The sequence below is a fragment of the Electrophorus electricus genome, chromosome 9, assembly GCF_013358815.1.
Source record: "Electrophorus electricus isolate fEleEle1 chromosome 9, fEleEle1.pri, whole genome shotgun sequence".
Lineage (NCBI taxonomy): Eukaryota > Metazoa > Chordata > Actinopteri > Gymnotiformes > Gymnotidae > Electrophorus > Electrophorus electricus.
The window spans coordinates 5,977,581-5,995,836 of NC_049543.1; the positions used below are offsets into that span (position 1 = coordinate 5,977,581).

Sequence of the window (18,256 nt, forward strand, 5' to 3'; positions counted from 1 at the left end):
TATCTTAGAACTTTGGGCGCCATGATGAATTGGGTTATTTGGACTGTCTGCTCAATCAAGACAGAAATCGAAATTGAGTGCTAAGTTTTCTCTTTTTTTGTGGCAATTTTATAGGACGACATTTTTTTCAGTCAGCAATTAACTAATCAAACTTTATTTTAGAAGTGACACGGGTCATATTGAATCACAACATGGAGGATCTGCAGTTATTGCCTAATGGCCAAAGCTTGAGCACAATGGTATTGCGCCATCTTCTGGTCGAAAACGCTTGCACGAGGCAATGATCGCTCTGCTTTACTGATCGCAGGCGTGAATGTCTTTCAAGGTTACAATGGATTCACACTTTCGGTTACTGTTCTGTTCTCAGTTTATATGCATTTATGCAGTGGAGGTTGGTCACTCAAAATCGGAGAATTAAACTTTTCTGTAATGGCAATTAGTTGTTGGGACGAAGAAATTTATGATAACTCGTTTTTTCCCTCTTCATTATATCGCTAACGGATTTACTAACCATTTTATTTCTACAGCCTGCATTATATGCTTAATAACACATTTATAAGACTAAACAACGTCCAGGAAATGTTCTCTTCCGCTTATAAAAACAAATTTGTGATTTGTAATATTTTAAGATGAAATACGTGGGGTTATTATTTTTATATAGCCCATATTCCAATCTGGAGATCGAGGTACGTTTTCATCACAAATTTTTGCTCGATTCCTTCTTTCCACAGTTCAAATTTACGTACTTATTTCTCCAACGAAAGCAAGTTGTCTTACTGCACGTTTACTCTGCATGTCGCTAAACTAGTAATTCCGTTCATATCAAATTTTAATCACATCGAATTGACTGATTTACTATCAGTCAACAGCACACTAATAGGCTAGTTTTGAAACAAAAAAAGAATTAGATTGACCAAAGTAACAAAACTTTATTTAACAGATAAACAAACCTTCCTCTGATGTAATGTCCAATGCTTTATTTTTATATTATGAAAAATGTATTTTGTTACAGTACAATTCTTCCCTCTACCCCTTCAAATAGCTAGTCATTCCTCTGCCATAACACAGTTAAATAAACCACCACTATTTCTAAATATTAAACTTCTAGGTCATCAGCAAATATGGGGATACATTGTATTTAACAAGGAACACAATCTAATATCATTCAGTACAATACAGAGATATACATTTTTATCTATAATTTATTCTGTGTATGTGATTTTAATAAAACACATATGGCAGGCAGAAAAACTGAACAAATAACATCAGGGGAAAATGGAAAAAAAGCTGGATGGTCACCTAACAGTTTGAATGACTAAGTTTGCAGAACAGAATATTGCAGCACAGTCTTGATTGGCAGGGAGCACATTGCTCTCCGGGACTTTAGAGCTCGTCATGGTGCAGAGGATCGTTGCTGGGTTGGATGAAAACTCCCTCCATCACTTTCCAGTAATTGTTCTGATTTGGCGAGGGCATTCCATGGACCTCTCGCTGGCCTCGGATTGGATGACCATACTGCTCTCCTGTCACGCTGAGGAAGACGCTGGTGCCAGCATGCTTGAACCGGACCGTGTCATCCCGCTCCCAATACGTGCCGCTACACTGGACCATCCAGACATCCAAATCGTCACCCTCTCCGTTCTCTCCAAACGCACTCACCTCCTGCACACACACACACACACACACACACACAGAGAGCGGGAACAAGACTGCAACAACTGAGAAGCATTCCAAGAGTCACCACGTATGTTTTTTTAAGCACTTCAGAGTGACTCAAGTCTGGAGTAACACAACTTGCTGTTTTTTTTTGTTTTTTTTTTACCAGTTTTGCAATTTGATCATGCTAGTTTGCTGTTCCACTGAGAAAATGAGAGACTTGGCTTAGTGCCTTGCTCAGCAGCAAGTACTAAGAGAGCCATAAGACCCCACAACGCTGCAATCCTCTAGCACATGAAGCAGCCACCAGCTACCCTTTCTGCTTTTTAAGTCTCACAACTGATCTAACTATCACTGATCTAGAGTATAGGGGGTGAAGGGATGAGGAGACTCCTCAGTCTCACTTCCATTCTAGAGACACATAAGCACTGAAGACGTAGAGAAAAAAACTGATTTTATACTTCTTGTTAACTTCTGCCAGACTTGGCCATTAAAGTTTAACTCATTTTTTTCAACTTCTGGGGATTTTATTATATGTTTGTGTTAATGGGAAAGAGAATATTGGATGAATTACCTGGTTATTGGACAGGGGAGAGCTGAAATGGTGAGTGTGAAGGTTGCGTCCTGTTTTCATGTGTGTGAAACGGACAGCCTGCCCACACTTTACGGGTAAACCTCGCTGGCATGTCTCATTTGGTTTCCCACGGATACGCCAGTAACTGTTTGCATCATCTGCGGCATCCACACCTGTAACTGACTGCTGACCACTACCTGTAGGTTTGAATTACAATATACCACAAAATAAAACACCAAGTTATGGTTGACATTAATGTGGAAATCAAGTCCCATATGTTAGGATACTACTGCAAGACAACACACAAGTTATCTGATGGAGATAAATGATATGCAAGAGGAAGACCTTGTTTCAGTCTAACATCTCTCCATTTCCCTGTCTATCTATATCCATTTTTTAAAATGTATTTATTTTTTTACCAAATGCCAGAGTTGTCTTGAGAGATTACATAAAATGGATTTAAATTGCCTAAAGCAATTTAAGGCAAGATTTGCCTTTACCTAGAATTAAATTGTTGGTCATAAATTTTAGGCCTAATACAACCTACATAACTACGTAACTGAAGCACACTTCCTCGGCTGAGGTGCTCAGCAACGAGAACGTGTCCCATACGATGGGTGTCAATGAAAACCTTTTTTCCTGGGAAACTTCACAAATTATGTAGTAGCGTACGGAGTATGTTTGTTTCCCGGTGGCGGTGTTATTATTACCAGTTTGCAGACAACAGATTATCGTTACCACTGAATGAGTTGAGAGGAAATATGATACTATTTGACCATTGTTGGCCGTCATTAGCTTAGCGGCTAACAAGCTAACCGGCTTGACATACATTAACGCCTGTAAGATTTGAACACAAATTTATCATTGTTAAACATAAATCTGTATTATTAATCCCTATTTATGCTCCACATTTTTACATTTTAAGATCCGTGTTAGCTGAATGTATTTCCTGTAGTTGGTTTACCTGAGCCGTATTTAACATCATGCGAGTGTAGCCTAACGTTGTGCCTTGTATTCAGCAATTTTACTAAGGATCCACATGTAACATAACTCGTGTCTGGGTCTCGACCCTGGCATTTCGCAAAAATGAAAAACAATAAAACGAAATCTAAGTAGATGCGGATAGCCTTCAACAGATGCATTATGCGGCCCGTTTGTTCCTACATCACTGTGATAGTGTTATTTAAACGCCGGAGCTACTGCTAACCAATCGCCGCATGACAAGTCCGAAAACAAGGAAGTAGTGCGCGCACACACACGGAGATCAGTGATTGGTCGAGGTCGTAATGAGGTAACAATGTAGTACATTGACACTTTGCTACTCCTGCGCCAAAATGACGGCGTGACTGTATCAATTACACGTTTACCATCGCTCATAGGCTACACTTGGAAATGCAATATGGAAATACAAGGAAATGACATTGTTCTTACATCGTGTCAGTTACCGTGACATTTGATTATTACTTTTACTTTCAGTGAATGGTGAAAGGATGTTGAAATTTGACTTAGTCTGTCAAACCCACTGGGGTTTTTAAGAGAGTTCCGGCTCCTTTCGGATCTTGCGGTTTAAACTCGGGAGCGCTAACGAAGGATCCAGTCCGGCCGCTGGCGTCCTCTGTATTGTGTTAAGTGCGATGAACGGCTTAATATATTCTATATATAAGATAATAAAAAGTAACATTTGATAATAAAAAAAAGTCCTACGAATTTGACCAAATTTAGCATTATATGACAAAATGATCACGTCTACTTATGCTCATAATAAGTAAATAAGAATATGACTAGAATTCGACTATAATGGTTGAACTGGTTTCTTCGTTAAGACTTAAAAACGCCTCTTTAAGATACATGCCGAAGATAGCCTACAGAGTTTTTCAAGCGGTCTGCAGTCTGCTCAACGACCACTGGTGCTGATATCGTTCATTTCTTTGTTCTTTGGCTGCCTCCACCGAGTCCTGGTGTGAGGTGGGATTTGTGACGAATGATAACCAGCGGACAGAGGTGACCACTCTGGTCCACTGGCACTTTGTTTAGTTCAGCTGTTAGTGTTAAGGTCTCTTCTTTACTGACATCATTACCTCTTATCTCCAGATTTAACTCCTTTCCGAATTTAGGACAAAGAGAATTTAGGGCAAATGCTGGACTTCCGACACCTACAAGAGTGTCCATGAATGTCTTAAAGTTATGAACTTTTGTTTCACCAGATAATGAACTTTAGTTTCACCAGAGTCGATACAATCTTGCTCGTTCGTTACTATAAGGTCCTATCATACCCAACGTCGGTGGCGTCACTTTGCCGCCGATATTCACGGCCATTACCCAGATGGGCTCAACCTGACAGGTGGCAACACTCATACAGGTGCTTTGCTGGTAAACGCCTAGGCTTGTCAATAACCGAATGCCTCATTTCTCTCAATCCTGTTCTGTGTAGCGTTTCAACGTTATTTTGAATGTTCTTAACTTAGAGTGTCATAAATACAGAAAGCTTCGAGAAAATGTGTATTATGAGTATACAATTCAATCTGACCGCACATATGTGTTTTAAAACCAGGAAAAGAAAGTAATATGCGATCTAATAGGTGATTTCGGTACTCCAATTGACGCAAGGACGTGTGAGGTTCCCACGCGGGACAAGACAAATGCACGCGTATTTTTCATTCGGTAATGTGAAAACCGATTAAACCCAGATTTGATCAATACGCTGAATTAGCTGAATTTCACATGTAACTTCTCAAATACACATTTTTTTGCATCTCACTGTATTCTGTATAACCTCATCAATTCATTGCAAAACGCGGGCAGCTGTTCACTCGAAGAGACGCACTTAAACCTTTTTGTAAGTTCATAAATCTTACTCATAGGATGCATCTCACTTGTCCCCAGTAGAGGGCGCCCAAACCCCGGAAAAGGAAGTAGGCTCGCTCGTTTATGAAGGGTGCTCAGTCCGAACACGGGAGGACTCTGTAGCCACTGTACTCGACAAGGACGCTAATGGCACAAATCTTGCAATAAAATGGGTGAGTGGCTATTTAATCTCTTCAGTCATATACGTATAAATAAATTACTTGTTTTAGCATGTGGTCCGGCAAAACTGTTGAGAGAAAACGACAAAGGCCGCTACCAGTCTTGGAATAAATGGCTATAATTAGATGAAAACAGTAATGGTGTTTGCTTAACGAGATATAAATAAGAATAGTTTGCAGGCAGACTGACAAAAGAATGAATATTTGTTCATTGTGGAAGATGTTTCGGTGAACCATTCTTTTGATATGTTTGATTTGGCTAGTTCCTGGAATAGTTGGTAACCTAGACGGAACATCCTGAATTCGCTGATTATATATGGATTTGCTCAGTAGTCGCGGCAAATAATTTCCTCTATCCGTGTTAAACCGTGCAGCTGGAATTATATCTGGAAACAGGCCGCACGGCCGGAGTTTAGTCCGGTTAGTGCTGTTTCCTCCTCACATCGCTTAATTTGACCACGTAAAACATAAGGATATGAAGTAATGTGGATGACGACATATGATGAAGGGGATTTTCCCGACCCAGCCTATAAGAAAACAGTCGTCGCTATACATCAAATATGCCGATGAAAAACATTTGACGTTTGCATCAGCAGCGACACGGAGTGAAAATGCCTCAGCTCAAAGTCAAGTTGGTCATCACCGGAGACGATTTTGGCTACTGCGACAGAAGGAATCGAGGAATTGTGGATTGTTTCCAGGCGGGCGGAATCTCCAATGTGTCACTGCTGGTTAACGCCGCGTCAGCGGAGAACGCGGCCGAACTGGCGAAAAGGTAAACCGCGCACCTGCGTCGTAGTGTTTCATCGTCACTGACCGGATGCATTGCAATCGGTCTATAATGTGAAGCTAATCGTATTGAATTAAAAGCAGTTTTTTCTTGTTCTCATACAGTGTTTGTAGCTTTATTTACATTTACATTTACGGCATTTAGCAGACGCTCTTATCCAGAGCGACTTACAAAAGTGCTTTGTCATTTACTCATAGAATATATCCAAATACAGTAGGTTAGAATTAAGACTTAGCCACCCGGTTCCGTTTAACACAGTAATTTTAATCTATATGTACTTTTTGGTTCTTTTGCTGTTTGCTTTAAACTTCAGACATCGCATACCTATTGGACTCCATGCAAACCTCTCGGAAGGTGCCCCGGTGTGCCAGGAGCTGAAGACATCTAGTCTTCTCAATAAAGATGGCTTCTTTCATGGCAAGATGGGTTTCCGGCAAGTTCTACAGAGTGGCCAAATGAACATGGCAGAGGTACACACACACCCTGACACATACACCTATGCCGAGCTGTGGTTTACTGTCCTTTTGGAAGCACATTTTGGCTTCAACCCAGCTCCCAATGACTCAGTACAGGCATGCTGGGAGGTGGGATAGAGCAAAAATATGCACCATCTGATGTGTCCTGAGCACTGGGCTGAGGGCATCTGGAGCAGAATAATGGTCATGTTACATTTCTGCTGAATATCTACACCAATATGAATATGATGCAATATAATGCCATTATGGATTGTGTGCAGTCTCACAAATACATTAGGACTGTTAGAGGGTGAAGACGTTCTACAGCACAAAAAGTTCAAAAGATTGAATAGGCAATTAAGAGACATAGACGTAGGAAAATTGCAAGTGATGCTGTCTTGGTATAGCCACTATAAAAAAGCCTTCCCTGTTCTTAAGATGGTATAGGGTTACATTTTATAACTGCAATATATTGCAATGCAGTGAGATTTTTTTTTTTTTCTGTAGTGGTGTGAGACTACGTCATGCATTATATAAATATTGTTCTAGTGTGTTGTTCACGATTGCTATTTGTCTACTTTCTCAACCCTTTTATTTTTCATTCATGAATAGTAGTACACCAGGACAAAATTGTTGGAGACATTGGAAAAGTATTTATAAAATTCAAAGTGTATACTTTAGACACTAGTCAAATATTTAATTATATCATCATGATGATCATAATAATTTGATCAAATGTCAAGCTGCCTCATTTTCTGTAATTGACAGGTGGAGGCTGAACTTAGGGCCCAGATTAAGCGTTTTTGTGAGCTCACTGGTCGCCTTCCCAGTCACATGGATGGCCACCAGCATGTACACGTGTTGCCAGGTAACAACAGCAGCCAAGGTGCATGTGAACATCTGCCATGGATGTTACCTTTCATAGATTGTTTGTTTTGTGTGGCTCACTCCCCTCCCCCACACCCATTGTTAAGTTCTACATATCTGGCTGTATTTTATTTGGTTAAATATTATGTGACCTTAGTGTGTAACTCAAAACATATAGATGCCTGTTAATAGTTGACACACTTTAGTGTAGTCTTTTATGCTTTGTGTTTTCAGAGGTGCGAGAAGTGTTTGCACAAGTCCTCTCTGATTTCGGGATCTCATGCACTCGGGTCCCAGTGGAGCCTGGCCTTCATTCCTGCACCTTCCTACCTCCCCATCTCCGAGACTTCTACCTGCAGGTTGAGAAGGATGCCCTCCAGTCTGTGGAGGTCTTCCATCGATACGGTATCAGGTGTGTAAACAGTGCATGAAGTATCAAAATTGCCATTTAATTAAGGATTAAAAGTAGGAAACAAGCTTGATCTATGATGAAGTAAAATGAAGGATTAATGAAACATTGATACCATGGCTAGCTATTGCTGTATAAAAAATAAGTAATTATTATTTTATTTTATGTGGCATCGTGACCAGAGTTGTTTTTAAACCTCTGTTTGAAGTGGAGGTATTTTTTAATCCTTTGCATTTTACTCAAGGAGTTTAGTTATTAGGATTTAATTTCAAAAGAAAAAAAAAACAAAAAACCAAGCACATTTAGAAAGATGCTGTATGAAATCGCCAAAATAAATATTTTAGGGTGTGTGGTTCCAAACAGCAAGGCCCAAATGAAGCCAAAATAAAAAAAAATGTTACTATTATTAAATATTTATAGATACGTAACTTACATAAACCTTCGACCCTTCTAAATGTGTAGTGCATAAACCTTCAAGTGACGTTGCATGATAGTTCTGCCTGCTCTAGTCTCATTGTCCTGTTCTCATTGCATGGTTTGTACAGATGGCCAGATGTCTACTTGGGCCTCAGCACAATGGGGCAAAACATGTCCATCTCCAACCTCCAAAGAGCCCTGAGCTTCGCTCTGCAGGCTCGGACGTCCATCGCAGCACAAGCCGGGGACCTGTGTGGTCCCGGCTTGTGTCAGCCAATCACGGTGGAGCTGATGGTGCATCCTGGGTACCCAAGCCATCCTCTCCAGGGTGGCTGTGGTGAAGGCCCAGACGACTTCTCCCAGTCCTCTGATCGTCTGCATGAGCTCAACATGCTGAGGGATCCGGTACTGCACAGTTACTATAAGCAGCAGGGGATCCTCCTCTGTGCCTTCAGTGATCTGTAAATACTCCAAGGCCACTTAATGAGGACCTCAAATTCGCAGCGTCTCAAGGGGTTTGCAGCAGACAGAGTGTAACACCTGACTCGGTTAACAAGCTTATCTCACAATCCTCAAGGGATAAATTATTGGAATTGTCAGGTGGCACAAGGTGTGGCTAGAGCAGGTAAAGGTGATGTGCATCCCCCCATGTTGAAGGGCAAGGTTGATCCCAAACATAGCCTTTGGATCAGTGTCAGAAAACCAAATATTAATGCCAGTTATTAGAAGATATGAGCCAGATTGTTCACTTTGACAGGTAACTTCTGACAGTGGTCTTGCTTCCAAAAGTTCTCTTCATTGTGACATGAAGGTGTTTTTAGAAATCTGCCTCAGTACATCACCAAATGCAAAGCACTCTAGAGAATATTGTTTTCTTAAATACTACAGATGTCTGGAGAATCCTTTAATGCAATTTTAATCAAACAGGACTGTTTTAGATGTTGTCTGATTTATGACTGTGTTGCGCATGAAGATTTCAGCCCGACTGACCATGTAGAAACACCATATTTTAAAAACCTGTATGTATATTTTTCTTATATATATTAAATGTATTTGATATTTTAATGTAATATCATTTGAATTAAAATCACAATTCTTTTATTTCACAGATGTTAGAAATCTTTAATTTCTCTAGATATAGACAAGAAATAGAAGAAGGGATTTTGGTAGACTGAATTGGTGGGAATTACCTTTGCAAACACTTCTAAAACCACAAAAAACCCAAGTCACCCTTTGAGTCAGGACCAGTTGAACACTGAAGCCTTTATATAGAAGAGTACAGACAATCTACTGCCACAGCTTTCTCAGAACTTTACATCACTTATACACAGCCATAGCATAATAGCTGATCATTAACAAGCACTGTGGTAATGAAAGTCAGGAACCCTTCAAGGCATAGCTATAAGATGCTGAGCTTGCCACTTGTGTTCAATAAAAAGACACTCGCGTAAATACATAAATATGTGGAAGTGGCACTTATGATTAATAGTTAGTGTCGATCTAGGAGTACTGCACTAGTATTCTTTAGAGCTGTGTAGGTCAAAACTGATCAGATCCAGACCAGGTCCCTCAAGCAATGACATGTAGGACTCATTTCCACAAGTAATTTGGTTAGTTTATAATCTGTGCGAGATCCAGCAGTTTCTGTGGAATGCTGCCACCTTGTGTCGTGCCACAGAACACAGAAAGAATGATTCTCTACTCAATCAGTTTGAAAAAATAACCAGTGCTAATGTGAAGTTACATCTATATATAAATAACTAAAATATATACCTGAAATATGCATTTGTGGGGAGAAAATACTATGCCTTGTAAGCTGTTTTTTATATTGAATGAATGACATTTGAAGTTTCAGTACATTGGTTCAAAGCTTTTTGACTGGAGAATCCCAGACAAATAGTATTGTTGGTTAGCTGGCTTTATTAGGAAATCCTTGACCAATCAGAGTCAGCACACTCAGAGTGACCAATCAGAGTCAGCCGCTGCTGAGTATATAACGTCATTCCCATGACTGTACATCAGGTTTTGCTTTTTTTTTTCTTTCTTTTTTTTTTAAACACACAAAATATGTGCAATGGATGTAAAAATGAATGTAATTTTAAGTAAGTGAACCCTAGATTGAAGATGTGCTAATATGGGAAGGGAGCTGAGAGGGGCAAGTGTGACTACATTTTTAAATACAGCATCAACCAAGATTTCTCCTTACAGGCCTCTATTTATTAAGTGTCAATTCACACTTCACCTTAATATCTATTGCGCATCAAGTAAAATGTCTTGGCTAAAACAGTTAAAATAATAGAGCATGAGAGTCTGATAGAATTCTGATTGAATACATGAAAATAATTGCAAGAGTATATTCTAAAAAGGTCTGTCACCAGCTACTGTTTATTCTGTCACAGGAAGGATGGGCAACAGTGATCTTTCTGAGCCTCAGTAACTTATCTGTACAACTAGAGGCACGATTTTTTACACCCTAACTTGAAAGAATGGACACAATACAAGATCTTCCTGTGAAACGTTAAAATAAAGGGTGTTTTTAAAATTAGTAATCATCACCATAAAAGCACGTTCACTCACGCAAAGATTGTGTTCATCCTCCCCCCCCCTTTGCGACACAAAGTATTTAGTAACAATATTGGTTCCTAGGCTGTCTCTGCTGTTGACTACTCAGTGAATCTGCCAATCCAACGTTCCGGAGGAGGGGAGGGGCAGAGCCAAGCCCTTCCCACAGAATACAGTGCATCAAAAGCGCTGTGAAAGTAAAAAGATCACATGGAAAAATTACTGCCAATTACTTATTCCGCCAGTATCAAGATGTGCAGCCACCATCACCTCATCCACATGCAATCATCAAACATTTTTTTTTCCTCTCTCTTTGAAATTACAGAGAATAAATGTGAAAATATGGAGCAAAAAAGTATTATACATGATAAATTACATTTTCTTTCCATTCTTCCTAAATCAAAACAAGTGCATACTGATGCAGTGATGATTTCACTAATAACAGAGTCAGACAGCACTCAACAGATATACCCTAACACGATTTCTAATTGTTTTACCAGCTTTCCAGTCTTAAATTTTCCCCATTCAATTCTTCTGCCATTTTAAACTAAAAACAAACAACAAAAGACAAACAAACAAACAAACACCAAAAAACAAACAAACCATAAAACAGTAGAAAGTTAGTAAGGGCCTCAAGCTAACACCAGGCAGAGAAACTGGTGAGATATCCAGACAAAGTCCTGCTTTAAAACAGGAGGTTGCAGTTGTGGCGCAATTCTCCAGCTCAACTACAATGATGTGTGTACAGGGGAGCAGGGAAGGGGGAGGGGGGAGTCAGGGGGGGAGAGGAGTCGAGGACAGCAGAGGAGCAGTTATGGTTGGGAGGAGGAGAGGGGCTACACACTTGTCAGGTGTCATTAGTCCACTGGCCGCTTTTCACCGTGTTTCTTTGTAAACTCTTCTGCATTCTTAAAGAATTTTTTACGGTCCTTTGAGTATTCTTCGGCTAGATCGGCCCTCAGGGGGTGTTCTGGCTGTGGGTCATTCACCAGGGCGATGAGGGACTGAATGACTGAAAAACAAGCAGCCAAAACCACAACTTCAGACAGGAGCGTTACAAATATGCCTGGAGCCAGTTTCAGCTTAATTTCCGCTTTAAAAAAAGGTGTCTGTTGATCTATAGTACACATTGTGTAAGTGGTTTGTCAGTTTTCCAGCTTGTAATCGTATTTCACACTAACAAATAAAACAAATCACACGAAAGAGATAACACTGAATTCCATTACTTTGACACAACACTTGCTTGACAAAGCATAACACTGCATCTGACTGCCTTGATACAACACTTCACTGGCATGAAAACCACAACTACGCCCAGCGTGTCTTTAGCGCCGCACCTGACCCGATGCATGCGCACTCACCTTGGTCGGTTTTGGTGGCTGGTTTCCAGTTCTCTGCACTAATGACGGGCAGGCAGACCTGTCCCTTCTCGTCAATGTTGGGGTGGTAGATTTTTGTCTTGAATGTGATCTTAGGAGGTTTAAAGGGGTATTCTGCAGGGAAGATGATCTCAATCCTGAATGCCCCTTTATCATATGGAGGGTTATCCTAGGGAACAGGGTCAGGGTCGAGAACACTATTAAATCTTTGCAAGACATTTTGGTGGTACAGCAGCACGATACAGGCACACAACGCAATAAAATAACAGAAATGAATCAATATTTGTGAGTTAAATAACAAAATGATGCATGCATGGGTAAGTATAAGATATGCAATACACTGTACATATAGATAGGGTGGTGCATATGTATAATGGCCAGTATTATGGACTTTAAAAATTATTCAAAAAATATTTCTACATAATAGTACAAAATGCCATTGATGCATTCTTTGTAAAAAGATGTAGTGAAAACCTGCAAGCATCTATATGGCTGATGGGAACAAGATGGCGTAAATATCAATGTTTAATATCAATGTTTAAAAAACATTGAGAAGTGCAGCAAGAGAGGAGAAAAGTAAAACCTCACTAACAATAACTCAGTGTCTTAGTACGTAACTGACTGAATATGAAACTCAAAACCACAAAATGTATGTGCAAACATACCGAGCAGCATATATATAACTGTCAGTAATGTACAAAATGAAAAGCACAACAAGCAATATGATTCAGCACATGGAAGTTACTTACTGGGACGATGAGGCCCTGCCATGTCAATATATTAGATTCGTCAACTTGAATGTTACGGAAATTTTTCATCCCAGACTTGCGGATTTCTTCAAGCTCCTAAGAAGGTGAACAGGTATAAAGGTTTTTAACAGGGTACCGCTTTTGCCATTTTATGATAGCCCTTTATGGTTCATTTTCTGGATTACAATATAAACCTAAACAAAGATTTTAATATACAATGAACGCATTTCATATGGGGATTTCCAGTCAGATCAAAAGGATTTTTTTTTTTATCTGAGAACTCCCTCAAACTAGACTCAAATCATTTCCAGAAATATTCCAACTTGTTAACTACACCGTCAATCCAAATTTAGATACGATATTTGCACATCCGCGAGTCATTCATTAAAAATGTAAAAAGAACAATAGTATTGAATATGTCGTGTCTCTATCTCTCTCGCTCATTATATATCTTCCTACAAGGTTACTTTTTGGGATTAAAAAAATCCTCTACAGGGACCTAGGCTAACTGAGCAGTTGAAGCTTCTCTTATCAGATGAGGAAGTGTTTTCATTGCAAGCCCATTTTGAGACACCGTGTGCCGAGGTAACCACGGAAAACAGTTTAATCAGCTCATTTCGTCTACGCCGATTCTGTCGAGTCTGGACAAAACGCCGTTCGTATGATCACCAATAATATCTACTCTGCCCGGCGGACATTTTTACGTTTGACGAATGAATGAATCATTTGCGAACCCAGACTGACAGCTCTAGTGGCTGTGGGTGGCTGACGAATGAAAATCACATATGCTCTATGATTATAAAACGAAACCTTTTTGACCAAGAACAGTTTCGTTTTTCTTAAGGGCGTAGATAGACACCTTGCTAAAGCTAACTAGCTATATAACAAAACTGTCTTGCTAAGATATTTCACTCCCAGTACAAGGATGGTTTTTTTTTTAAAACTAAACAGCCACCAAGTTAACCAGCTAGCTGGCTGCGATGACATTTTTAATTGTCGCTACGATTGACCATAGCTAGGTTAACTGTTGCTTTGCTCGCTTTCGATTCTGAACCATCACATCCGCATTTTCCCGATAATAAAACACTGGAGATTTAATTCCTTCAAACTATTACCAACTAGTGGGTTAACTAGCTAACGTTACGAGCAGTGGCGTTAAGTTAAGTAGGGGAAGATGAAGCGTCTTTTGGCCCTCTGCGTACCAACGAGCAGCGTTTAAGGTTACACCCGGGCGACGGTCATCATCTAAGGAGACTTAACCTACAGTCCCCTAGTTATAGTATAAGTTTATTAGCTAGTTATCTCCCCAGTTCTTAACACACCAAGCACGGGAAAACCCGTTTGTTGTGTGACATGTTTCGTGCCTGTTCACCCCACACCCGGCTTCTTTCCCCGGCCTCTGCCGGTGCCTCTCTCTCTTCCTCTGTTTGCAACTGTTTAACGTTAGCTTACAAAGCTAACCGAGAGTCGCCGTCTGAACGAAACATTACTTTGAACGGCAGTAAACAACAAACGAATTAATTATCCGTTGGCTGATTAAGTTGAGCTCATATTTGATGTAATACGAAAGCGTACATTGTCCTTAATTACAATTAGTGACATAGAAAGAACAAGGTAAAGAATTCTACCTTGTGCAGTCGCCTGCTCGCCGCCATCTTGAATCGTTCAACTGTTCCCAGAGTACACAGCGGCTGAAAGGCAACTCAAACTGTTTGGTGAGTAAAAACTGAACTGAGATCAGATTTTATTATCTCGAAGAACTGCAAGACGCGAACCTGGGATGTGGAAGCCTGATCCCAGGTATGCCATCGTGGGTACTTTCCATTACGAATGGGATAAAAAATGTAATCCTTGCTATTTGTTTAAGATAATTTGGCTATCGACTCTCCACAAGAGTTTGTTATTCATCGAACAGTATTTAGTTATATAAAAAAGCAATTGTGATATCGTGGTATGAACACCTCTGATGACCCATAAGCAAAGATCTACATCATAAAATTGAAGGCTGTAGGCGTAGTATACCGCAAGTACCTATCCTACACCACAGGTGTTAATACGATATAAACCATTTGCTAAACCTCACTGAAAGTTTTACAACAGTTTTGTTATATAGCAGTTTTAGCAAAAAATGGACGCTTCGACCTTGGAATAGCTCTCATTGACTCTATAACGTATTAGAGCTGAGTTAGGTTGGACAGACGTCTGGCTTTAGGCCGGACAGTACGGGTTTTCAGCTCCCTGTTCTCCTGGACGGATACCTATGTCATCCTTCTGAAATGAACTGATAGTTACTTTCCATTAAGCAGTATTATTATAGCGTTACACTGGGTGACATACGCGTCAAAGCAAATACCTTGTATTTCACTGGTTTTAATAGATCGACTTGTACCTTACCTACCCGCCAACCGCAGAAAGTCAGTACGTTTGCAACGGTGTGTAAATACCAGAAAGAAAAACGACTTCAGTTTTTAGTGGTCAGCATATGGTTTCCTTTACAATAGTGGGAAAGATTCATTTCTTACCTTCTGTATACCGTGTTAGACTTAAATGCTGCAAATGGGTGCTATGTTTGGTAAAGCATTACTTTATATTACAGATTTCTAGGTCGACTTGGTCAGCTGTTAGCTCAGTTATTGGTTTTCATTTTGTGTGTAGTGTCATAGCACCGTCCTGGGTTTTTTTTGTTGGCTACAGTAATCTGAGTTGTTCTATTGTGTGACCAAAAGATGTCACTCCAGTGTCAGAAACAAATCCTTATTAGACGAGCCGAAAGCAGTAACCCTTTCATCCAAACCACAGAGAGGAATCAGTCAACCCAGAAGATATCCCAACCCTTTCAAATCTTTCAAACAAAGAGATGAATTTAGCATGAATCCTTATTCATCTTAAAAGGTGATTTATATGAGATTAACCAAGTTAGCAAAGTTGCAATCAGTTATGAGAACATGATTGTGACTGCAGATTTTTTTCAGTACTTTTACTTGAAGCAAATTTTTTTCAGAAAATTAGTATTAAACTCTTTAATAGATATATTTAATCTATTGACCCTTTAATTCAGTAAAACTATTACTTTTCACAGAACAATTGTTTTGTGTTCTGTTAATTTCATAGCAAAATTACAGAAGTCTTTTTTTTTTTGTATCTGTAACCCTAATAGTGAATACAAAATATTGGTATTGCCATATGCTGCATTTTATCCACTGTCCATCATACCTGACTGTCATTTCCCACCACCATTTGCATTCTTTAGACAAAATGTATGAACTGTGCTAGGCTACCCTGGAAGGATAAGCATCTAGTTATCTAGATGATAACAGTATCATCTTGTGTCAGTAGTGATGAAACAGAAACCTGCTCATACAAGGATCTGCAGAGAGATATGTAGAAGATTATTTGAATATGCATGCATGATTCTCCCTGTATTTATTGTGCCTCTTACACACACACACACACACACACACACACACACACACACACACACAGAAAAATGTTCTCTCTCTCTTTCTCTGAAACTCACACTCACTAACTTTCAGTTTTCCCTTAAACCTTGTGACTGAAACAACATGAATAGACTCGCATACACTCTTCTTCTAGGTATTGTGCTACAAATTTATTGGATGGAAATTGCTCAGTGTTTTTGCTGATTATGTTACAGCATTTCAATGCCTCTATACCATTTAAAAATATTCCTGCCTTTATGTAAATAGCTGATTTAACATTTTGCTAAATCCATTACATTTTATTTATTTTAAGGATTAAAATTATTAGATCTTGATCTGAATTTTGTAATCACTGGTACTTAAGTGAACAGTTAATGTAACTGATAAATTACTATTAAATAAGTGATCAGTTAATGTAACTGATATAACTGATAAATCACTATTAAATAAGTGATCAGTTAATGTAACTGATTTTACTGATAAATCACTAGTTCTTGGACCTCAAGGGCTGTGATTTGAACTAATTTTCTCTACAATAATGGTGAACCACAAGTGATTACTAAACCAGGAGCAGTTTATTGCACTTAAATTTTGTTTAAATACAATTATTTGGTTAAGTAAATAATGGCAAAAGTATATTTGTTAAAAGCTTATTTGTTAAAGTTTTTTCAAATAAAAATATATATATTAAGCCATCCTGAGTTAGAAAATATATTATAAAAAAAGTTAACAATTGAAAAATCAAGTTTTGCAACAATAAGCAAGCAGATTATTTCATACAAATTTTGTTCTAAGGTTTTGTGTGTATGTGTGTGAGTTTGTGTGTGTGCATGCATGTGTGCACATGCATGCGTAGGCAATAGAATGGCATAATTGTGTGTGTAGGCACATGGAATGCAATGATTTTTTTTAACATCGATTTCCTTAAGTTAATCGGATATAATAACAGTTCCAGTCAAAGGATGTTTATGCATTCACAGGTTTCCCTTTGCTTAGGCACAATTCAAATCATTGGGTATAATTTTGGTCCAAATTGTAGTTAAGCATAGAGGAAATCAGTCCTCAGAGGTCAGTACTGGCTAGGTTCTGCAGCCTTATAGTCATTGAAGACATATTCAGTGTGATAAACACTTAGGTCTTTAGCATTTGAAAGATTCCCTTGTCCATAGCGACTTACAGAAGTGCTTTGTAGTCCAAAACATATCCTCATGCTAGCTATCAAGAATGCTACCAGGCTAAAATCATAACTTAAGCAGGAAAAAACAAACTAGAGGGGGCAATTAAGGTTTTTGTTTGTTTGTTTGTTTTTGTGCATGTGCAAGTGCACAGTGACTAATTCTAATTCTAATTCTAATTTTGCACAGAGTAATGGCATCAGCTGTATCTGTGAGGATGTCTGGTTTCCTGTCTGAAGTCCACGTGTAGTGAACCATGCACCTCTTTAACTGCTCACTACCCACCACTACACCACAGTATCCTATACGTTTGTGAGTACCTGCTATTATGTATGATGTACATACACTGTATATCATACCTTATAATGTAAGGTCCTCACATGATTTCTGCTAAGGTGGATTTGTGAGCTAGGATCTCTAGTGTCTGATGGATAACTAACTGTAAGTTTCTACTAGTTACTGTACTGTAAGTAATAACTACTATAGTGCCTTAGTTCTAGTGCTTGGTCTCAGTCCAGATGTGGAGCCCATCATTGTGTGCTGCTGCAGGATTATGGCTTATAGTGTGCATTCCTGTACTTGGGGGAAACCCCCATCAATAAAACTCAGAACAGGCCTGTGAAATGTTTCGTTCCCACACAGAGCAATGCCTCACACTGAGCCCAAGGCCACACAAGACTACAGTTGATCTCTTCAGGGCTGTGTTACAAGAAGTCCTTTACATCAGAGCCAGACTGATTTCATAGGTTAGAATCATCAG

General features: G+C 39.3%; 3 protein-coding genes across 5 annotated transcripts; 1 reads left to right on the plus strand and 2 right to left on the minus strand.

Annotated features, from left to right (window-relative positions):
* Positions 1–914: 914 nt before the first annotated feature.
* sdf2l1 (stromal cell-derived factor 2-like 1) lies at positions 915–3,454 on the minus strand. The gene is made up of 3 exons (XM_027023169.1): positions 3,195–3,454; positions 2,231–2,427; positions 915–1,662 (listed from the first exon to the last, which is right to left on the minus strand). Exons 1-3 carry the CDS (start codon positions 3,370–3,372, stop codon positions 1,384–1,386), a joined length of 654 nt encoding a protein of 217 aa, XP_026878970.1. The 5' UTR covers positions 3,373–3,454; the 3' UTR covers positions 915–1,383.
* Positions 3,455–5,131: 1,677 nt separating this feature from the next.
* On the plus strand, positions 5,132–9,297 carry ydjc (YdjC chitooligosaccharide deacetylase homolog). 2 transcript variants are annotated; one of them, XM_027023168.2, is made up of 6 exons: positions 5,132–5,247; positions 5,847–6,028; positions 6,357–6,513; positions 7,267–7,366; positions 7,600–7,777; positions 8,320–9,297. In XM_027023168.2, exons 2-6 carry the CDS (start codon positions 5,865–5,867, stop codon positions 8,654–8,656), a joined length of 936 nt encoding a protein of 311 aa, XP_026878969.2. In that variant the 5' UTR covers positions 5,132–5,247; positions 5,847–5,864; the 3' UTR covers positions 8,657–9,297. The 2 variants fall into 2 exon arrangements, with proteins under 2 accessions (XP_026878969.2, XP_035385888.1); XM_035529995.1 differs by having other exon boundaries at positions 5,850–6,028.
* Positions 9,298–10,557: 1,260 nt separating this feature from the next.
* On the minus strand, positions 10,558–15,510 carry ube2l3b (ubiquitin-conjugating enzyme E2L 3b). Of its 2 annotated transcripts, XM_027023166.2 has the most exons (6): positions 15,404–15,510; positions 14,510–14,572; positions 12,882–12,977; positions 12,115–12,301; positions 11,598–11,765; positions 10,558–10,942 (listed from the first exon to the last, which is right to left on the minus strand). In XM_027023166.2, exons 2-5 carry the CDS (start codon positions 14,534–14,536, stop codon positions 11,611–11,613), a joined length of 465 nt encoding a protein of 154 aa, XP_026878967.1. In that variant the 5' UTR covers positions 14,537–14,572; positions 15,404–15,510; the 3' UTR covers positions 10,558–10,942; positions 11,598–11,610. The 2 variants fall into 2 exon arrangements, with proteins under 2 accessions (XP_026878967.1, XP_035385889.1); XM_035529996.1 differs by lacking the exon at positions 15,404–15,510 and having other exon boundaries at positions 14,510–14,589.
* Between the last annotated feature and the right edge of the window lie 2,746 nt (positions 15,511–18,256).